Source organism: Eleginops maclovinus, chromosome 2, assembly GCF_036324505.1.
Source record: "Eleginops maclovinus isolate JMC-PN-2008 ecotype Puerto Natales chromosome 2, JC_Emac_rtc_rv5, whole genome shotgun sequence".
In the NCBI taxonomy this organism is placed as follows: domain Eukaryota; kingdom Metazoa; phylum Chordata; class Actinopteri; order Perciformes; family Eleginopidae; genus Eleginops; species Eleginops maclovinus.
Genome location: NC_086350.1, coordinates 18297659 through 18319887, shown reverse-complemented (window position 1 = coordinate 18319887; position 22229 = coordinate 18297659). Strand labels below are relative to the sequence as shown.

The window sequence follows — 22229 nt, the reverse complement described above, 5'->3', positions numbered from 1 at the left end:
AATAAAACACGCACACGCAGCGTTTCAGGAAAGCCTTTTCTGCTTTAATACAAAGAAAAGAAGCTTTAACTTCAGAAAATACAAGATTGGTCTTGGTCTTTTTTTCTCCTCATTTATTCATTTTTCCGTTTCCTATGAAATGCTGCCGTTCACTGCTGTTCAGCAGCTCAAATTGAAACCCCTCCCTTTTGTTGCGCTGAACTCCAAACTTAAGGGATGGTGTCCGTGTTTATTTTTTCGGTGAGAATCAGGCCTTTCCTTGAATGACATTTTACATTTTGTATTTTTATTTTTGAAGTTAAGTGCCCGCAGTGCCATGTGAGACCCTGTCCAGCAGATCCAGAAATGTCCTGTTGCGTCCACATATTGCATCCATGCTCACCTCATAAAAACGAGGTTAAAGGCAGGGCAAAATTTCTTTCAAAATAGATGTCCTATATATATATATATGTATATATATACACATACATATATATAGCAATCATATATACACATTCGTACATACATATACTAAGTTATGTGATGCAAAGAAACAAAATGTACACATTTCTTACAAAATTGTAACAAAGACTGGAAAGTGTTTTGTTTGCTCCAGAGCAACGTCGTGTAGCGGATAAGCCTCTGCGAGGATTTGTCCACATTTGTGAAACCAAAGCAGTCTCACAGATTTGTGTCCATGTTCAACAGAAGTCACAGCGAGAGACGGACAGAGTGAGAGACAGAAAACTGTTGGGTGGTGCAAATACAGAGGTTGGAATCAATGGAAGGAAGGAAAATGAAAAGGGTGAGATGGAAAGGGATGCATTTGGAAAGTTGCTTGAACCCCTGACCCACAACAAAGTATGGAAAGGGAAAATGATCTGGGAGTGTTCACATAAAAAAATCACAAACAAATGTTGTGTTCTTTTATTACTAAATATAGTGCAACAATAAACATTGCATTTCTTTCACCCTTTCACTTTCGTCCGAGGATGTTAACCTCCTCGCCTTTTTCTGTTATTAACACTTGGCGAGGTGTAAACCTTGATCTGTCACTGTCCTGTGCCACAAGGTCCGTCCTCCTTTTCTAAAAGAAAACAGGCTTCAGATTCAGAGACGTAAACATAACACAGACCCTGCTGGAAACAAGACAAAAAAACAGGAGGAACATAAAGAATAAAAACAGAACAAGTGTTGGTGTTTTGGGCAGCATGTAATTTTGGAAAGGCAGGGCAGTTTTGATGGTGGCGACGACCCCCGCAGTCAAGAAAGTCAAATCCTCGAGGAATAAAAACCGAGCTCTGTGAACCACAGCGCCCCCTCCTGGACCAACAGTGTTGTGTGCAGGAACCGCTGCGGCCCTTTGGACTGGTCGGGCCTTAGAAGGCCTGCTGGGCTGGGTTGTAGTTGAATGTTGTCGGCACGTGAGGCCTCTCTTCCAGCTTGTCATACTCCAGATGAAATTCCTGAGAAATGCACAAAAAGAGTCAGTTAAAGCTAAAGCCATTTTTCACGAGGTGTTCTAAAGTGCAACAGCAGAAAGAGAAGTTTTTACCTTGGCAACTTTCCTCCAGTTAAGACAATCAAAGAAGTAGTAGGTTCCCCTCTCGTATGCGTTGGTCTTCAGTGTAGGCTCCATGCCCGGCGCCCTTGTTATCCAAACCCGCTCCTCTTTGTGGTACCTCCAGTCCCGGTTAAAGCTGGGGAAGGAAGTTATGAACAAGGAATAAGAGGAAATCAGGGAAGAAATGCAGAGCTCCTTAAAAAAACGTAACGTTTTGATCCCAAAGAGGGAAGAGCCGCCAACAGCCTGACACACAAGTTTAAATTTACTTCAAATAGGGAACGTTAATAAACAACACTACATATTGTCTTTCATGAATCATCGGAGGCTGAAACCCTTTTAATTTGTCCCAAATACATGCACATAGCACAGCGCAAACAGTGAAATATGATCTCTGCATTTGACCCTTCCTAGTAATAGGAGCAGTGGGCAGCTATTGTACAGTGCCAGAGGAGCAATGGGGAGTATGGGAGTATGGGAGTATGTGTGTATGTGTGTGTGTGTGTGTGTGTGTGTGTGGGGGGGGGGGGGGGGGGTGTCCGGTGTCTTGCTCAAGGGCGCCACGGCAGGGCCCAGGAGGTGAACTGGGACCTCTCCGAGTAGCCGTCCACCCTCCATTTTTGTCTGTTTAAGGCTTGAACCGACCACCCTACTGCTCCCAGTCCCTACTGACTGAGCCACTGCCGAACCGAGTGATGCAACTTTCAGAATGTTCAATCTGTTTTATTATTCCGCAGAAGAAAAACAGCAAACTTAGACGGGAACTATTTACAGTGTGAAAGAGAAATGATAAGACAACGGTTCCCCATTCAAAGGTTCAGTACTCACAGCTCTACGGCTGCCAGGAGCTGCAGCAGGTCTCCTCCGTTCATGTAGTACAGGTAGAACAACAGGTCCTCGCCATACCGTGCCAGTTTAATTGCTGCCAACTGGAGGCAACACAGATAAAGAATACAGAGAGTTAGTTTAGAGGCCTCACACACACACCACCTGAATACTGAAACTGTTCTGAAGCTCATAGTTACCTTGTCCCTTATGTGGATATTGGTTAAGTATTCAGATGGAACGTGGAAGTCTGAAAATTCAGGAACAGATAGAAGTTTTGTAATTGTATTAAAGATTATTAGAAAAAGGGCAAATTATGCAATGTTAAAGCTTCCCCTATGTGAGGTTTATTTTAATAATGCGTCATCTTGGCCAGCCAGATCATATAGCCAATTATATATTAAACATATGTAGTAATTGTGATCATTTATATACTGCCAAGCCAGGGATGTGTGGAATGATGAGGCGGCTTTATCTGGTTCATAACAACTGTCTGTGATCAGTAAGAGAACTTCAGATGGGCTCTGACCAACTCTTGAAAGCTATTGCAGAATGCCAATTGATCACTAAATTAGGGAGGTTAAAAAGTAACATTCCACTTATAATTCACACAAATGTCTTACCAATGTCTTGAGGTCGACATGGTGACGAGGCCCAAGGAGAGGCAAACTTAGGGTACAAGTTTCTGTCAGGAAAGAAAGTTGAGGTGAGTTCTAGACACTGTGGACACTGAAACAGAATATTTTCTATACATTTTTCATATAAAACAGATATACTGGACATAAAGTAAGTGTAAGTTGCAAAAAATAGCATGCCAGCTTAAAAAAAAGAGGGGTTAGGCGTCTTGTTAAGACTAAAAGCCCAGTTTAAATAAGATTTATTCAGTGAAAAGAAAAAGTTAGTGCAATTGTAACCATGGTAACCCTGTGTATTCATCGTGTTTTATAGGTAATCGAATATTTAAATGGGTTGCGGTGTTTAGAGGACGGGGTTTTCGGATTAGTTTGAATCATTTCTTGGACATACCCCTGGTGGCTAAAAAGCCCCTAAATGTTACTGTCTCTAGGTAAGAACCTCTGTCTTACTCTGGTGAGTTTAAGTTGAGTCCCAGTGTCGTGAGGTCACTTCCTAGCGCCAGATGGACCATCCCTGGATCAGTCTCTGCTGCCCGGATAAACGTCAGCAGGCCAATCATGCCGAATTGGTCCGTCACCATTCCTGAGGGAATATTCGTCACCCGACCTGCAGCAGCCGGATAATTCAGAGTTCAACAAAGCGCTGACACTGGGCTCAGGCTACAGTTAATACTTACTGTCAATACATTACCTCCATATTTATAACCCACACTTTGTGAAAGCACAGGAGGGCAAACCAAGCCAATTGTTTTGTTTTTTAACAGGTCATGGTCACAGACAGACTAATGGAAGGATGATAATGGTCTGTACCATTTTGAACATATTCTTTGTGGTTTCCTCACTGCAGCCAATCCAATAATTATCTAACCCCAAATGCAGGGTAGAGAGCCCAACTGTCTCACCCAAGTTGTGCGATTAAGAAGGGATGTCTCAGTGGAATTGGAGCGATACGATTGGCTGAGGAGTCTCACCATCGGGCAACACCTGGATCCCTTTCTTCTGGTTGTTGTTCTGTGCTGAGGTCGTCTTATCTCCCGGGAACTTCGGCCCATCTGCATTGGATGTGCTCTTGGTTGTGGAGTTCAAGTTCTAAAAATCAAAGAAAAACAGTTACTAAAAACTGAATTAAAAAGAAAAAGAAATATATTTTTTAATAACCAATAATGATTAACAGACATCCTTCCAGACTGTGCTGCAGGATTCACCAGTCGCTCACACTCACAGTTTTGGTGTCATCACTGTTCAACGAGGGGTCCTTATAGTTCGGGCCAGGCAGTGCAGGGAAGTCCTCGTTGTGGATGGAGAAATCCTGCGTCTGTTCTGTTGAAGGCTTTGTCACCATGCCAACTTGATGATGAACACAGTGAAGCAGAGATTATAATTCCCCAAAGTGTAATGAGCAATTAATCACAACAAAAGGTCATCACAAGCTATTCTGTGGATGTGCATTAAAACAAAGCCTCGGCTAGTATTATGAACCCAATCAAGGCGCTAATATCTATTTCCTTTCCTACGGGAACCTACTTCCTATAGCTTAATGTGTGTAAGAATAAGACACTTTCTACGGCCTAATGGCCTACCATAAGGAGCCCGTCCAGCCAGTGGGTTGAGCACCGGTGTTGGGTTTCCCGTCCCTTCTCTCCGACTCCTGTCTGCTAACGCAGGGAAGTCTGACAGATCCAGTCCCGTTACATTTTCACTCCCATCTGCAGTAATAGGAAGGTTAGGAACTTGTAATGTCACCTTCAACTCAATGTAACTGAGTAATAATGTGGCAAATATTAACTTGAGAGTGTAATTGTTTTAATTAATAGCCCACCCTCCCCTGAGTAATAACTGCTGACTAAACCAAACAGCTCATTGGTACAGTAGTTACCTACCGTCGGTTTCAGCAGTCAAAGATGTATTTACATAATATCCAGAAATAACTTTATTTTGACACATTTCCACCAGCAAATACCAAAGTTTGATTCTAACTTTGACTTTGTCCTGCCTGCACTTTAAAGCAGTTGTGCTTCTTGCTTTGAGAAGACACTGTTTCTGTATTCTACAGTGAACCAGGTCATCATATCGACAGTTCTGAACGTTTCACCAGCAAGGTGGGTTTATAAAATGTAATGTATTTAATGTATTCAATTTTAAGACAAAAACCTAATACCAATGATCCTTTGGTATACCCACCTGAGTTAAACACACTAACCTGTGCCATTGAAGATGCTGCTCGATAACGAGTTGGGCATTCCAAAAGCTTGATTTCGGTTCATACCAAACCCCGACATGCTGCACAGACATAAGAACACCGAAGCCAAACATGAGCTTCAAATACAGAACTTTACTTAAAATATAAAAACAGCAGATCGCTACAAAGACCGTCTACCTGTTTATGGTGAAGGGCTGGCGTGCTGGCTGCTGTTTGGGCATACAGATGATACTTGGCGAGCTGCGGTTCGGGCTGCCCAGCCCCGAGCTGCTCATACTATTGGTCCTGCCGCTCATCCCAATACTTTGACCGACCTGAGAGTGGTTTAGCATGTTTCTCGTGTTCATCGGCAACGTCCCCCTGTTAAAACATCACCAGGCCAGATTTAGAGCTCACTGTGAATTGTCTTTCTATTTCCAGGCTATTGTTATAAACCACACAAATTTGAATCGGAACTCAGTCATCAAACTCACAAAAAAAGAGAACACTTTTATACTAACCGGTTTGGTGATGGAGGGGTATGGAGGGACATGGTGGGGACCCCCGTCGTGGGGGTGATATGACTTGGTAACTGCGAGCCTTGCGTTAGATTTCGGTTTAACTGAGGCGTGCTATTCCCCATGCCCCTTACCGAGAAGCCAAGTGCACCTGCAGAAAAACAGGGAGAAAAAGAAAATACTGTCAGACAAATCAGATAGAATGTATCTGCAATGTGACCTGCATTTAAAAATGTAAGTAGGTTTTTAGGTGTAATTTGCAAGATTTCCTGAGCTAAACTGGAATGATGCATATATGCTACACTGATTTGTGAGTGAGTGTAAAGGAAGATGCAACACTTACTTTGTGGACCATACAAACTCGCACCAAGCTGCGACAGCTGACCCGACGACGATGGCGATGGAGACGACAGCATCTGAAGGAAAACATTTGAGGACTAGAAAGAGTAAGATAACTAGAAAACGTCTCCTATGGTGTCAACACTTGAAATGAGAGAAGTGTACTAAAATGTGGCCAAAACTCACATCTTTGTCCGACCGATGTGGAAACATCGACGGCTGGCTGTAGTACATGCTTTCATCCGAGAAGTCATTATCGACTACCTCAACAAATTTCTTTCTAGCACCAAACATGCCTTATGTCACCTGAAGAGAGAGAGAGCAGAGCTGTTGTCAAAGATTTGCGAGGGAAGGAAGTCAAAGGGTCAAGAACTGTACAAACACAAATACAATGTTGCAGTAAAATTCACAATTCTCCTCTAAACATTCTGATTCCACTTCAAAACACAAGGTTAAAAACATCTATGTTGTTTATTATAACAGCAGACAACCTTTCATCTGCTGTTCCTGCACTTTACTAATAATATCAACTTTTATAAACAAAGTACACGGTTTGGCATCTTGTGGATGTTTTAAAAAAAAAGTTTTTAACTGTGTGTCTACTTTTTAATTATGTAAACGCATTAAAGAAGGAAATGATTATATTCTATAAGAACATGTACTTATCTTGAACATATATCAAATCAGCTGGCAGCTCAATTATTATCCCTCTCAACTAAAATGTTGCATAACATTATCCAAATTGATTAGTAACCTAATTTGACACTGCTGAAAAATATACCAGCAGCAATGCTAACATGCTAGTTAGCCAACTCCAGTGTAGTCAGCAAGCTAAGTGCTTGTAATCAATCTGTGTTAGCTTAGCAAGCGGGCTGCCTTAAACAAGGAGCCAAGTACCACAACATACCGAAACCTTTCAACTCCAACACACCCTGACTTGGCTACCAAGCAGCGGTCACTATAAGGCAGTTAGGTGGGCCTTTTCTGCCTCCATATAGCCAGTCAGCTGTGCTTTTTCTCGGCTCAGTTTACGCTCCGTTTGCAGCAGCAGCAACAGCGACAATCTGCTAAAGCTAAAGGCTAATGATTCGCTCTATATCCAAACAGGGGATAACAGCGACGTAAACCGTTTATACAGAAGGCCTAATTATGACCAAAACTGTGTTTATATGACAAAAAATAAGTAAAATATCCTCACCGCATCAATTTCCCTTCTCTACGTTAGATCCAAGATGGCTGTGTGTATTCTCAATCGAAAGAGGGATAGCCTTTACCCTCTGAACTTACAACCCGCTGACCACTTCCGTACACAAATCTGAAAATGTCAGAAAGTTCACTCCGTTAGTCCCACAGAGGCTTAACAGACACCAAGAACAAAACAAAACAAAAAAACGTAATAGGTGTGTTCTTTTAGCAGTGAATACAAATAAAGCACTACCCTCAAGTGTCTACCTCCCTCCTGTGATCATAATGTGTCTTTGCATTATGAAACTGTGAAGATGCATTCAATACAGACATATTATCATTAACATTGTCAGGATATCCAAATAAAATGTACATGGTCAACTGTGTTCCTCAATATATCGGCATTAGTTTCAGATTTCTAGCAGTTTTCTCAGATCTTCACCACTGTCCACCAGGGGCCCCTAAAGTTCCCTGCATTAACAGGTTTACTCATTTGTTTTAGTAAGCACTACCAAAACCCAAGGAACATTTCTTTGTACATATTTCCCCTGACAGGTTACAGGATCCAAAGTGTGACCTCTGCCTCTTAGCTGTCTTGTTTAATTTTAGAATCAAATACTATAGTAGGTTAAGAAGGTATGATTCAACATGAAGTCTAATTATTTAATTTGGAACCACAAATAATAAGCCTTCATGGACCTTCGTGGACACCACACATGTCGACTAGTTATGGCAGGAACAGCAGGTCAAAGATAACGTTAATACAGACAAAAGGAAATTAATGAAACATGTGCTCCTTAAACATTTCTGGCACAAAAAGGGTTTACTAAGGTAGTTGCATTGTTATTTCTGTGTACTCGGTCTGGATTGCACTGTTGACTGCTTGAGGCACCCATGCAGTGGATAAGTGGAAGGACTGTGCTAAAAACAGTCTGTCAGTGAGTTAAAACAGACAAGGGCCAGGCAGTGTCCCTTCTGATAAGAAAAATGAAATTCCTTCTTAGTATTATCTATTTGGAAAATAGCCCTAATGAAGGTATGCAAGATAGCATATGTAAATCACACCTCAGGCAGTCCAGGAGTAAGACCAGCTCCAGGAAAGATAAATAGGAAATTATATTTGGCTTTAATGCCTACATGGAAAACTGAAATATGAGCACTTGCATTTGGAGGGGTATGGCACTGATGTCTTCACTCAACAATGAATGCAAAGTTGATGTTCAAACAGATGAAATGTGGCACTGACAAAACACAGACCTGCAGAGCCATGCACCCTCCACCACACCTCACAACACCTTTCAGTTTCCCTGGGGACCTGTAAATTAATTTTCCTTTCCTTCAAAAACACGTAATTGTTTACTTCAATATAGGTCAGAGCAAAACACGTACAAACTCCCTCTTTGATCCTTCTGCGCACATTGACAAAATCTGAAGATTATTCCACATTACAAGCCCACTTGTCTGGCCGGCTGGCATTGACCCAAGACTGCATCTGGGCCCGATTAAAACAGCATATAAATGACCTTCGCTGCTCTTTCATCACAACGCACTTCGGTTGCTTTGCACCTTGCCCCTCCCTTTGTCTCTCTCTGCCACCTCTGTCATCTCAGAGAAGAAGGGGGGAAAGTCATTAGGCACAAATGGGGAGGAGAGAGTAGCTAGTGGTTGCTATCGCCATGAAAGTCAGGGCAAAGCTCAGAGCCACGGAGAGATATGAAAGGACTACACTGGGGAATATCTGCCTAGGGAAAAACAATGTTTTCAGCCCATTAAGTTGGATAAACAAATGGCTTACTGTAGGTGATGAAAGGCGTGGACACCAGCGAGAAAACAGTGGAAAGTAAGTGTTTTTAATTGTCAAACGAGCATCCTTGCGCTTATTATGTTTTCTGTTTTCTTGCTGATGGTTGTTTTCATTGTTATTTTTCATGGCTTCTCTCTCATGTAAGGGTGTAATTCAAGATCATAATCAAGTTATTTCTGATACATGCCGTCTCATATGCTAATGCAGTGTAACAAAGATGCATTACATTGTTGCAACTTTGTTTTGTTTCTCTCAAGATCAATAACTCCAGAGGGACGGTGAAGAAGAATTAATAGGATGCCCTGAAATGTACTTGAAGACGCCAACTGCCTACATCAGTGGAACCATTTGTCTGGCTCTAAATTGAGGAGGAGGACCAGTGGTGTTTCAGAGACTGGCAGAGATGGGTAATGCCATGCGGGGCGTAGTTGCTTTCATTCCCTCAGAGCGCTGTCAACGCTTCCTAGTGGGGGACCTGAAGGAGATGCCACTTGATCGGACATTGGATCTGAGCAGTCGGCAGTTGCGTCGGCTACCTGTTGCTGCCTGTGTTTTTGGTGAGCTGGTGAAGCTCTACCTGAGTGACAACAACCTCAGCAGTTTACCAGCTGACCTGCAGGGCCTGAAGAAGCTGCAGCTCCTTGCCTTAGACTTCAACTGCTTTGAAGAGCTCCCTGCAGCTGTTTGCAGATTGCCTCAGCTCAGCATCCTTTACCTGGGTAACAACAGGCTTTACAGTCTCCCCAGAGAACTAAGCGAGCTCAAGGAGCTTAATACTCTGTGGCTGGAGACTAATTGCTTCACTGTTTTCCCTCAGGTGATTTGTGAGCTCCCTAATCTCAAGACCCTGCACCTTGGTTATAACCAGATACAGAGTTTACCAAGAGAGCTTGGAGTGCTGGAAGAGCTGAGAAGTATCTGGCTGGCTGGGAACCAGCTGGGAGCGTTCCCACCAGTGTTGCTGGAAATGCACTTCCTAGCAGTCATTGATGTGGATCGGAACAAAATACGTTACTTCCCTGGCCTGTCTCACATGCAGGGGTTGAAACTTGTCATCTATGACCACAACCCCTGCGTTAACGCCCCGGTGGTGGGCGACGGAGTCAGAAGAGTCGGGCGCTGGGCAGACAGCTCAGATGATGAGCAGGAAGATGATGGGTCGAAAGCAGCAGGTGAGACTACAGTGGAGGTCACGGAGGTACTACCTGAGGAGGAGCACAGCATTTAGGGTCAAGGAACAAAGTGACCTTAAGCTGTGGGGAGGCGTGGGGGACATTCAAGTGGAACACTTGACGCTGACTGGTGTGTTGTACACAAGGCTGATGGCGTCTGGTCTATATATGGTAAAGGAAAGTCGTTGTATAAACCATGTTAGTCAAACGGGATGTTTGATACTGATCCTATAAAATGTGGGTGCCTTATTTGAATTAGTACAACTCTGTAAATGGATTCAATGAAAGCTTCAGTGACATTTGAAATGACATTTAATTCCCACCAACATCAGATGTTCTGTTATTCAAACATGTTTAACATCTTTATCTTATGGTATTAAACATATCTGTTGATCTTTTCAAGTTTTGTACCATATCTGTGGGATCCATCAGAACTGGCATAGGTACAGTATGTCGACTTAATAAACTGTGAGTGCAATAGACTTCTGTTGAATTGACAGTGCAGTTGGTCAGTATGACAGAGATGAGGAAATAGAAAGCATTCATTACACACATGTTGTTGAAGCTGAGTATGAGATGATATCTGTACCTACTGAGGATAAATACAGTGAGGTTTTTAATACAAGTGATGGATGGTTTTAATACAATTAGTGCACTCCTTATCCAGACCAATGCATAATTCATCGGATAGATTGGGGCTGTGGCTTTGAATAAGGCTGCTAATGGGCTTCAATATCTTCGCTATAAGGTTCCGATTTGAAACAGATCGTAAATGCAGCTTTCCAATTCCTCAGCATACCAGGAAAATGTTCTGTAAACAAGATGAAATGCCATCCAACAATGTATCATTTCAGGGATTTTGAATACTTCTTAACAGACCGTAGGAAAATATAATTAGAAAAGGCTACACACCAGCCTTTTTCCTGGAAATGTGATTATTTCACACAGCATGAACACACTAAACTACTGTATAACCATATTGAATTAAACAACCATTTTATTGTCTGCATGTAATCGTAGAGTTTCTATGAAAATGACATCATTCTAAGTTATACAAATGCTGTTCAATGTGTTATAAAAGATACAGATCTGGATCCTGTTACACTGCCCCCTACCATGCCTAAATTGAAAGACGTCACTAAATGTGGATTTTACAGTGCTCTGGCTTTGGGTGTGACTATAAGCTTGGTGTAGCAAAGGCCACTGAAAAAATAAAAAACTGTTTTCTCAAGCTTTGTATTTAATATCACACATGATCGATTCTCATTAAAAATGGTCAATTGACAAGATAAATCAAAACACTTACTTATTTTAATCGGATGAGGATTTTATTGGAATAAAATAAACAATATTTAAAGGGTTTGCCTTATTCTATTATGTTAAAAAAGTATAGAGTTTTTCTTATTTGTACGTGTGGTGTTTGGATACAGGACATTTTACATTTTTATTCAGAGGAAATCGATAAGGATTACTTTGTTAGGTACATAAAAATAATGAAGTGTATTCAGACATATTTTGTTTTAATTTCATTAAAAAATATTCTCAGATTTATTCACCTATATATTATCAATACACACTTCCATGAAAGTAATTTGTATTTTATATAGGTTGTAATATTTTGTGTTTCGAAATCTTAAATAGTATACAAATTGAAACAAAATGTTTTGCCACTCCTGTTAAAGCACAAAAATGATAAGGTCTATAGACCAACAAATATTTTGAAGCGGCTTTATTGTTTGACAGGGATGTCACCCAAACATAAACAAGAGACAATCAAGAAAGTTAATTGTTGATTATTCAACACAAGCACGTAGAGACATTATAACTTTAGGTAATTTGCAAGGATATTCTTCATGACACAATCCAAATTGACTTACAATGAGTATATCATATTTTACAATATCTTTGGTTCAAAATCCTGTGTAAACATAACTTAACTCAAACTCTCAAATACATTTGCTTAAACCATATACTCCCCTTAAGTGTAGGTTTCACACATGGAGGCTGAGCTATAATCCAAAAATTCTTGCATCACCTTCACTTTATTCGCTCTAACAACCAGTATTTCAAAAAAGTTAATTTACATGCTGTTCCTTAATGTTAAATAAAAACATGGTTAATTGACAGATATATATTATTTAAAAGATCCATATAAATAATTACCATTTCCCCAACCATGAATTGCAAGGTTTAAACTGCACTGTAACATATACTGTAAACACAGTAATGATGATGACATTTTGAACACCAAGCTTAAAATATATATTGAATCAAAACATGTTCTTTATCTACCTCAGCCCGGACCCATTGCACACATTTTCAAAGGAAGATATTAAAAGAAAAACACTTTATGGGATCATTTTCTAAATCTAATTGGTCTGAGAGAGCCTCTGTGAAAAAGTATCACAAGGCTTGGTTTGTCTAGATACTCCAAAAGGGTGTGCAACATTCTTTCATTCAATCACCAAACTTAAACGTGCCTTTCAAGTACGCTGCAGCTACATTACAACCCAGTCTACGGATGTTTGACCTGGTAATACAGTGCGTTCAGACATTGAAGCAGTAAAACTTGGGCAGGTTCAACTGACTTTAAATTCAAATGTAATTAAAATATTTGTGTAACAACTAAATAGTAATGCCACATTCCTGTAGGCATTACAAGGGACAATGGAATGTGGTATCTCCTGCTATAGGCTTCATGAAAAGAAAGATGCTTCATGAAAAACATAGGACTTTAGAAGTGCTGTACACATAAGCAGAAAGAATTTAAAAGAACTCAAAGTTGCAATGAGGTAAAGAATTCTCAACACAAGACAATAAGCATTCATTTGTTAGCTATAACAACACAGGTATTAATTTATCATGCATCTGCATCTATGCCGACTCATCAGTGGGTTTGCAGAAGAGTGATGCAACATGGAGCATATACTATTGGTGCTTAAGTTGTCTCCAGCGGTGTTGGTTACAGGCTCATCCATGGTCCAGGTCTCTGTCGCAGGGTGGTCTCACCCTGTGGAGGCAGCTGACATCCCTCCAACCCATCTGAGCTGTCTTCTTCCTCAGACACCTTAGAGTCATGAGACCCTTCCTCTGACTCTTTCTCCTTGGTGTCCGGAACATCAGACCCTGAGGCATCTGGGTTTCCTGGGATTTCTGGGGGTTCTTTTGGCGATGCTTCCACCACTGTGTCATTTCCCTGAAAATCAGAGGCCTCATTCACAGAACCAATCACTTGGGGAGAACAGAGTTCCTTCTGTGAATGTTCCTTCTCCATGCGCTTCCGAGCCTCCTCTCTCCTCTGCTGGATGCGGGTGTTGTCTCCCATCATAACCCTGACTCTAACTTGCTCTGGAGGCCAGATCCCACCCCAGATAAACTGCAGGTAGCTGAACAGCACAATGGCACTAAGGAAGGCACAGTTGGTGGCCACGCCAATGACTGCAGATGTCAGGGGGAAGTTGTACAGAACATATCTTATACCAGTGAAGAAAGCATGGATACGGAGTTGAGATGAGTAGATCTGCACTCGTTTGGACTGGATCTCAATGACTGCACCGACAGAGGGTTGATAAGCATTTGTCTTGTAGTCTGAGAAGAGCTCGACCTCTATGAGCTGCTTCTGCTCAGTCATGCCAGTCAGAAGGAAAGGGGAGAACAGTAAAGTGCCCAGGCTCTGCAGAAGGCTGGAGCGGTAATGCAGCATTGTAGATCGACCCACTGATGAGACAATCTTCCCACCCTTGGCGTAGCAAGACATCTTGACCATGAACATTCCTAAGTGTTCGTTCACAGGAGACTCTGGCATCTCTAACTCTAAAGACACCCGATAAGGCTGACCGTTAGCCATCACTTGGTCCTTCTCGTTCTTCATGAAGGAGATGTTGGCCATGGGGAATGAACAGAGTGTGGACTCTGAAGGATCACAATCAGAAGTGTAGTAGAAGTGCACAGGGGTGGAGAAGCTCACAGTGGGCATGTATGAGTAGTAGAAGCTTCCATAAAGAAAGATGGACACCCAAAGTAGCAGGAACAGAGCACAGAAGAGGATGGCAGCCTGAAATAGTGTCCGCCGGGCTTTGAGGAGAGTCACAGCTGCAACATCCTGCATCCAATGTAGCACCGGTCCCATCGTAGCACCCATCGTGTCTGGTCCGGACCGTGATCGGGTCCTTGATTGTGCTGGTGTTTCTCCTTCGAGCCCCTTTGTCTGCTGCTGCCTCCTTGGTGGGTCTTTATATTCATTCATCGGTAGGCGTCTCCCCTCCGAAACTGTAATCGCTTATCTCCAGCCTACCATGTCTGCTCAACTAACAACACACTCACTCAGCGCAGGTCCGAGTTTCTTTTTAAGCTAGATTGTTTAACAATGTAAGTAAACTAACGTTGCCTAGCAAAATCTCCACTACTCCGAAAGGTGACACGTTTATGTCGTCTCCTAGACTCGCTTGGTGAGTGTCTACGCTCGTTAGCAACTTAGCTAGCCTTTAAACATAGCTTCTTCTGTACTCAAAACATGACCCCATGAACCGGAAGCTGATGCACTCTTTCTTCTGTGCCACTCCGGAGCAGCAGGACAGAGCCGCGACAGGGAAGGGAGCGGACCCCCAGACTGAGAGACCGCGATGGGTAAGAAAAGTCGCCTCACAGGAGGAGCAGTTGGTCGGAGAACGATCCTTCAGCTTTCACCTCCCGGGCTCCGCGGTGGAGAGAGGGAAGAAGCCCCCTCGGGATCTGATGGTATTCTTTACTGTTACCTCAGTGGCTTGTTAGCGACAGGCTAGCTGAATGCTAAATGCGTGAGGTGTGCAGATTCGGCCCATATTGTAAAAAACGATGTATTCCAATAAATTTAGCTACCACATTAATAACTTTCTGGAAAAAAGACGTAATTTTACGAAATATATCTCAATGATAGCAATATGTTAGCTCATGAAACGAAATCGTTCATTTTTATTTGAGCTATAGGTTAACATGCTAATTTGGCACGCTATTTTTTTGTGAACATGCCAAAACAGGCTTATGACAAATCACTGGGCCGGCTTAACCAAATGTAATTAACCTTCGTAACACCAATATACTTGCAAGTAACATGCTTTAATAGTGTGAGTGTGGTGTCTGTATGGGAGAATAACGTTAGCTTCTAGCTTAACTAGCTCGCTGTAGCAGCTGTTTTAGCTCCATGCTAACCCCTGGGCTGACATTTTTGCAGACGAACCTGAGGGTGATGGACTCAGATTTGTTAGAGATAGAATCACAAACATGAAGACTCCCGCAATAAAGGCCACGGGTAAGAGTAAACGTGTCTATATGCCGAGATGTTTTTCCTTCTCAAGCAATGGAAAACGTTTGGAGCTGACAAAGTTGTTTATTCTCCACCTGTAGAGGGCTTGTCCTTGCTTGGAGCCTATGATGATAGTGATGAAGAGGATGCTGGAGACTCGCAGATTGTAATGGCAAAGTCAGCTGACATCGACAGTACATTGGCTAATTTCATGGCTGTAAGTATACTTTTCTGCATATTTTAAATGATGATTGGTTACTGCAGTTTGGATGATTTAGAATTAAAACATATAGAAACTATTATCAAAATATAGTTTTCAAACATTGTAATTCCTGTTGCTGTGGTCCCCCACAGGAAATTGATGCAATCACCACCCAGCCAAGTTCAGATGATGCAGCATCTCATCCTTCAGTCCCAACTACCAACCCACCCAGACCTGAGGGTAATGCTCAACAATCAGCTGCCAGTGGAGAACGAGACCAACAAAGCAAAGAGTTTGAGTACAATACTCAGTGCTCCCTTGCTGGAGGTAGCTATATGTGCTTTATTTTGGATCAAGGGTTCAAAGCATGACATCCCACTTGTTGACAAAAGTCTCTTTCTAATATCTGTGTTGTATAAAACTCTTTTGCCATCTAGTGGTTATTTTTGTTTTGGTGTAGCCTACAGTTTGTTCCGTGGTTGAATAATTTATCTTTTTAACAGTTTAAACACATTTTGTAAATTTCACAATATTGGCTTAGTGTGGTACATCCCCCAAATACATGGTGGCTTTATCTGCTTGATACTATGTAGCCTGTATTGGTACATATTGGTTTTAGCCTATATTACGAAGATCACCTAAAATATGCCATGATTTTGTTTCAAAGCATCTAATTTACATGTTTTTGCAGTGGATGTTGAGATGGGAGACTGGCAGGAGGTGTGGGATGAGAACTCTGGCTGCTACTACTACTGGAACACTCTGACCAACGAGGTGTCCTGGGAGCTGCCTCATTATCTGGCCGATCAGATGCAAATCCGTGGGCCGTATGCCAACAGGTAGGAGAAATTGACAGAGAAGCAGTATTATCACAACTTTGTGAACCCTCCAGATATACTCCCTCTACTTACAACATCTGAAGTACAGTTCTTTTCACATTTTTGGATTTGTCTTCAGTACGGTGATGTGTTTTGTGTATTTCTTTGTAGCTCTAGTGTGAATGGCAATGGCACTGCGCATGCAGATCATCACACCAAGGAAAATGCAGCACCTGCTGCAGCCCCGCCGTCAGTGAAAGAGACCAAAGTGAAGGCAAGGTTCATTTAAGTTCAACACAAATAAGTGAGTGAGCTTGGGTTCTGTGATGCTTAATATAACATGCTCATGTTTCTTTCTTACAGGAGGTAATTGACAGTGTTGTAGGCCTCACAAGTGAAGAGGAGGAGCGCCATGGAGTCGCTGCTTCGCTGCTTGGTCCTCTGATCCCTACTGAAGTGAAAGAAGCTGAGGAAAAATGGAGGAAAAGACTACTTAAAGGCTTGGATGAGCCTGAGGACAGTTTGGATTCTGATGGAGATGGCGTTCGCCCTGCAGGATCCCCCTCTACCCCTCGGTCAGACCCTGACCCAGTCCCCACTGTCCAGAAAGATCTTTCCACCAAGAAGCAGTCGGGAGAAAACTCTGATGCTGAGGAGGAGACGGAGGAAGACACAATAGAGCTGGAACTGGCCCTGGAGAGGAAAAAGGTGGGTTTTAAAGCAGTGTTGATATTGGATTACCCACAGGAATAATTTCAAAGTATTTGTGTAGTGTGCAGCAAAGGTATTTCAAAATGCATATATAATTGTCAGTGTGACATTGCGCTAACATGTTGTCTGGCTCTAGGCTGAACTCCGGGCGCTGGAGGATTGTGATGGGAGCGCAGGGGGTTCCAGTCCTTCTTCTGAGACGAGCCAAGATGCCTCTGGTTCTCGAGTCCCTTTAGTGAAGAAGAACCGATGGAAGACTGCCTTCCCCTCTGCTCCCAGCCCCGACTCCAATAGCAGAGGCTCAGACCTACAGGACAACGCAGAGACGGGTGAGAACAGATAAATAGACATTATGCAGGATGGTGTGCATACAGACATATCAGAAAAAAACATAAATATATTCAGACAAAAATTTAAACCCCTTTTCTCTCTTTAAGCCCTTCCTAAGGTCCTAGAGAGCGTTGCAGAAGGAGAAGACAAGGAAATGGACGGTTCGGAGGAGAAAACGGTTGCGAAGCCCCCGGCTAAAGAGGAGGTGGAAACACCTGAGCTCAAGGTAACCATAATGTTACCATCACGACTCACAATAATTACGACCTTTCCTTTTTGAGATGTGTCTTTAATGATGACAAATTGCAGTTTCAGATTGGAGAACTGGCCAACACCTTAACCAGCAAGATGGAGTTCCTGGGGATAAACAAAAAGGCGATTTCAAACTTTCAGTTTCTACTGCTACAAACTGAGGTGAGAGAGATTATTTTTAGGCAATACTATCCTGGCCTCCAGTTGATAACCCACATCTAAAATATTTAACGGCAACATTTTTTTCTTATCATTTTGTGATACCACATCTCGTGTGGTAGTAGTTAATATTTAAAATCCTCATAATAATCTATCACAAGGTGTCATTGTGTAAAATTACTGTAATTACTCTTTCATGTTACCCATCTATCTTGTGGCTCTTCTGTCTCAATGCATCTTTATCCTTTTACTTCTACTTCCTGAGCTCTATCTAACTCTTATCTCCTATCCCTCCCCCTTCCCCCCCCCCCCCGCAGACTCGGATCGCTGACTGGAGGGAAGGCGCTCTGAACGGGATCTATCTTCGCCGGAGGCTTCAGGAAGCTGCCGAACACATAAAATATTACGAACTTAACGCGACTCCTAAAGGCTGGTCCTGCCACTGGGACAGGTACGCGCTCCTTACCTTTCACATCTCTAAACTCCCTCGTCCCCCAAAAATCTTACCGTGTGACTACACCCTTCTCAGGGCCGAGGTTGCAGACTTTGTTACATGACTTGGGGAGAAGCTTAACCAGTCTGAGAGGATCAGAATACTTTCCAGAAACAGACTCTTCAGGTTTCTGTGATGCAATCCTGGCATTCTGCCTTGCACATACTGATAAGGGAGCTTCCACTCTGGGACACACTGCTTCCCGGTAAATATTGCTGCCACAGAGAAAACTCCCTGTCCCCATAACCCAGACTCTTACGCCCATTGTTGTAAGGGCATTTGTAGACTGATTATGGGTCCAGTCAGTGGAAAATATGGGAGGGGGGGATATGGTAGGGAAGTTGCGTGGGAGAGTTTTGCACTTTACAGGACTACAACCGCCAGAATGCAATGCAGCAGAGTGATGCCGTGGAAGCGAGGAGTATCACGCATCAAATAAAAGGTGAAGATGGAGCAATGACGGGAATCCAGCAGGTCAGACCTACTCTATTTCATATGTCTTCCTGTTTTTTTTTACATTCTTCTTTCTGATGTTAAACCAGTTGACTGTGCTTGTTGTTTTCTGAAAAATGGTTGTTGATGATTTATAATGGTGCTTCCTCCCTGGCGTCTTCCTGTGTCTGGGAGGGAATGGTTGTCTAAAAAAATGGGACAAATGTGACAACCATGGTGTGAGCTGCTGAATGCTACTTTCAGGACCTAGAAATTGCTTTCTTTGATTTTGAGAGCAAGGTGGGTTCCCTATCCACATCCAAAACCACTTTCTAATTGGGTTTTTTCTATTTGGACGGCGAAAGTCGCTGCCCATACCAACACTCCTGCCCTTTACTGTGGCCATTATGTCCACTCTCGTCCACCCCTCCGTCCCAGGGTTATGCCAATCAGCCAGTTGCAAGGCCAGTCATTGAAACTCTTGCCTTCTATCTCTGTTGTCCCAATCTTTAGAGAGCACAGGCGGTATTTCTATGTGAACGACCGGACCAATGCCTCCCAGTGGGATTTCCCGAAAGAAGAGGACAAGGAGGAGGACTCGAAAGATATCCCGACACAGACTTCAAGTCAAGGGGACAGCAAACCATCCTCTGCATCTGCTGGTGGGGTCACAGGTCAGTCTATTACTACTGTTTGTACTGCTTCTCATTAGACCTGCAAGCTGACTTTTGAGAGTGTTGAATTAAGTTCATATTATGCGATACAATACTGTTCCTTATATACAATAGATCATATATTAAATACAACAAGCAAGATATGTGTATGATTTGGAGGGGAAATGTTTGGTATGATCATAACTTCCATTTTCTTTTTTTCTTTTCATAAATATCTAGGATCTTCTACACCACCAGCACCTCCTCACCCTGGTGCCACATCCCTCGCTCCCCCATCTCAACCTCCTCTTCCCGACAGCCCCCCTCCACCTCCACCTTCCAGCCAACCGCCGCCTCCACCTCTCCCCCCAGGGTCACCACCTCCACCCCCTCCCCCTCCTGACAGTGATGAAGAGATCATGGAGGTTGAGATGGAAATGGATGACGATGATGACGGGGAGCCGCCAGCCCCTGGACAGAGCTAGATGGCAGCGGCAGGCCTCCTTTACCTCCAGGCACTGCCAGCATGAAGGTACGGGAGTAATTGGTGAACTCTCGATAATGTTTACCTGCAAATTCAGAATAAAAGAGGACATCCTTTCTTAATCTTATTGTCTTTCTTGTCACACACAGATTCTGGAGACGTCTGGCCCCTATGGGAAGAAACGTAAAGCCGGTCAGATGAATAAAGCCATCACCATTGGCAGCAATGCTATTCTCTACACCCAGCCGGCCTTCAGTGCAGGTAAAACATATCACTACACAATTGCATTTCAAGTTTGTATGAATCATAATGGCACAAAAAAATCTGAACCTAAGCAGCCTTATTACTCATCTCCTGAAACAAGAATAGAGTCCAATCCCTGTGTCTTTAATCCTTTGCACATCTGTCACTTGTGAAAACTTTGCAGCTCTTTACAATTTGTATTTGTATTACTGTGATGCATCAATACACCTAGCAAATACCGTGTGTGTGAAGACACACTTGGTAATAAACTGGATTGACGATTGGAAGAACAAGAAAGGATTTGTCATAAGTATGTTTTTTCCCCCTGATATAAAGCACAGTGTAACACCTCACTAAGTCAGTGCTTAAGTTATAAGTGTAATTGCAATACGTGTTGTTTACTCAAAGGTTTTCCTTTTTCCGCAGCCCCTTTAATGTCCGCAGCTGCCTACTGGGGCGTGCCGGCTGTCCCTGCTCCATTGGTCCCCTGTGAACCTCCTGTCCCACCTCTCCCTGCTCTACCTCCTCAGCCACCACTGCCTCCATCCCAGCCGCCCTTTGAACCTCCTGGAGCCAAAGCTGTGCCCACAGACAAGACCAAGAAAGTGAAAAAGGAAAAGGTTAGTATTGGAGTTAACGTTTTACAAAGAGGGCAGTCGATACATTTCTCCAATATTCTGAAGACTCTTTTTTTCTGTATTGGTTTTTTCTCTGCATGCAAAGTTTACACAGGCCATCCTAACAATCCAATGCGTAAATATTACCGGTACATACAAAACCACCAATTCTGTGATTTTCCTTTCTATCTATAGACAAAAAAGAGCAAGATCAAAATGCCTTCTCTGGTGAAAAAGTGGCAGAGCATCCAGAAAGAGTTGGACGAAGAAGAGAAGAGTAGCTCCAGTGATGAGGACAGAGATCAGCTGAACAAAAAGGGTATTGAGGACTGGAAGATACAGCAACTCATGACGTAAGTTTATGTTTAAATATACTTTATTATTCTATCATGCTGTTGTGAAGATATAGCTGAACTGTTCTATTGAGTCTACTTGTTTCTTTGATATTCTTCCATCTTGCTAATTCTTCATTAACTGTGTTGATCCAACAGGGGAAAAGCTTCTAAGAATGCAAACTTTGAGTCACTTCCAGATAACTGGCGGGACCGAATAAAGAAACGGAAGACAACGAATAAAACGTAACACCCAACCTGGGTCATACACCGCCCATTCAGCCTTTTTTTTATTTTATTTTTTTAATCCACTCCAACCATTACTAAAGATCATTCTACCCCAGCTTACATTTTGTGAAATGATCTGTGGACTTTCTTTACTATATTTTTTTGTTCAAGATGGAGACATTTAGAGGCCATTCTCCAGAGGGTTTTGAATGTCTTTGTCTTGGTTTGTAGTCACTACTGTAAATGTGCCAAAAGTTTTGAGTTCATCAAACGATTCACCCCCTTTTTGTATTGACTCCACAAAGATGACCACCACAGTTTTTTTGGAGGGATTGTCTATTTTATTGAGCATTTTTACAACCCTGTAAATATGTATAATGGGAGAAGCCATGTTTTTGGAAGGGGAGAGGGAGTCACTGAACTTGTACATTTTGTAAAAAGTTATTAAACTGTTTTTCCTAAGCCACTTGTATTTGTTTTGTTTTTTTCTTGGTCTTTCAGGTGTTTTATTCCTTATTTATATTGTGACTTAAAAACAACCAACTAGTTATTTTTTCATACTTTTTTTAGTCAAGAATAACAAATATAGTACAATGGTGTTACCTACATGACGTTTATTATTATCGTCTTAGAATACACTGGATAACAGTTTTACTGCATCGTAATACACTTTCCTCCATAGAAATATACATTTTGAGGTTTAGTGAAGAATTTCCTGCCCATTGATTTGAGCCACTGCTACTCGTCTCCATGGCAACAGCGGTGTTGTTGAGACGGCCTGTTGCACGGAAACA

At 42.4% G+C, this 22229-nt stretch overlaps 4 protein-coding genes across 6 annotated transcripts; 2 read left to right on the top strand and 2 right to left on the bottom strand.

Annotated features, from left to right (window-relative positions):
• Positions 1 to 22: 22 nt before the first annotated feature.
• Positions 23 to 7366, bottom strand: cnot2 (CCR4-NOT transcription complex, subunit 2). 3 transcript variants are annotated; one of them, XM_063903915.1, is made up of 15 exons: positions 7238 to 7366; positions 6226 to 6345; positions 6044 to 6137; positions 5704 to 5851; positions 5381 to 5563; positions 5204 to 5283; positions 4584 to 4709; positions 4226 to 4350; positions 3975 to 4092; positions 3454 to 3610; positions 2992 to 3053; positions 2569 to 2618; positions 2372 to 2472; positions 1535 to 1679; positions 23 to 1445 (listed from the first exon to the last, which is right to left on the bottom strand). In XM_063903915.1, exons 2-15 carry the CDS (start codon positions 6331 to 6333, stop codon positions 1359 to 1361), a joined length of 1584 nt encoding a protein of 527 aa, XP_063759985.1. In that variant the 5' UTR covers positions 6334 to 6345; positions 7238 to 7366; the 3' UTR covers positions 23 to 1358. The 3 variants fall into 3 exon arrangements, with proteins under 3 accessions (XP_063759985.1, XP_063759995.1, XP_063760002.1); XM_063903925.1 differs by having other exon boundaries at positions 6044 to 6116; XM_063903932.1 differs by lacking the exon at positions 4584 to 4709.
• Positions 7367 to 8867: 1501 nt separating this feature from the next.
• Positions 8868 to 11275, top strand: lrrc10 (leucine rich repeat containing 10). The gene is made up of 2 exons (XM_063874721.1): positions 8868 to 9064; positions 9286 to 11275. Exon 2 carries the CDS (start codon positions 9432 to 9434, stop codon positions 10254 to 10256), a length of 825 nt encoding a protein of 274 aa, XP_063730791.1. The 5' UTR covers positions 8868 to 9064; positions 9286 to 9431; the 3' UTR covers positions 10257 to 11275.
• Positions 11276 to 11914: 639 nt separating this feature from the next.
• On the bottom strand, positions 11915 to 14736 carry LOC134877721 (seipin-like). Its single transcript, XM_063903329.1, has one exon. The coding sequence runs from the start codon at positions 14444 to 14446 to the stop codon at positions 13163 to 13165; it is 1284 nt and encodes a 427-aa protein (XP_063759399.1). The 5' UTR covers positions 14447 to 14736; the 3' UTR covers positions 11915 to 13162.
• A 1-nt stretch (position 14737) lies between these two features.
• fnbp4 (formin binding protein 4) lies at positions 14738 to 21897 on the top strand. The gene is given in 18 exon segments (XM_063903318.1): positions 14738 to 14937; positions 15410 to 15487; positions 15583 to 15698; positions 15836 to 16010; positions 16375 to 16522; positions 16673 to 16775; positions 16865 to 17209; positions 17349 to 17541; positions 17650 to 17768; positions 17852 to 17956; positions 18271 to 18404; positions 19392 to 19552; positions 19772 to 20005; positions 20008 to 20063; positions 20165 to 20276; positions 20685 to 20878; positions 21071 to 21228; positions 21367 to 21897. Coding segments are annotated over 18 exon segments (2637 nt in total). The 5' UTR covers positions 14738 to 14822; the 3' UTR covers positions 21458 to 21897.
• The last annotated feature ends 332 nt before the right edge of the window (positions 21898 to 22229 follow it).

What these genes read in the sequence shown, in the direction of transcription:
- cnot2 (XM_063903915.1), bottom strand. Translation starts at nt 6,333, where the DNA reads ATGTTTGGTGCTAGAAAGAAATTTGTTGAGGTAGTCGATAATGACTTC. An exon ending in CAGCATCTTCAATGGCACAG is followed by an intron (nt 4,710 to 5,203) that starts GTTAGTGTGTTT and finishes CTATTACTGCAG; the next exon opens with ATGGGAGTGAAAATGTAACG. An exon ending in GATCCAGGTGTTGCCCGATG is followed by an intron (nt 3,611 to 3,974) that starts GTGAGACTCCTC and finishes CGGCTGCTGCAG; the next exon opens with GTCGGGTGACGAATATTCCC.
- lrrc10 (XM_063874721.1), top strand. Translation starts at nt 9,432, where the DNA reads ATGGGTAATGCCATGCGGGGCGTAGTTGCTTTCATTCCCTCAGAGCGC.
- LOC134877721 (XM_063903329.1), bottom strand. Translation starts at nt 14,446, where the DNA reads ATGAATGAATATAAAGACCCACCAAGGAGGCAGCAGCAGACAAAGGGG.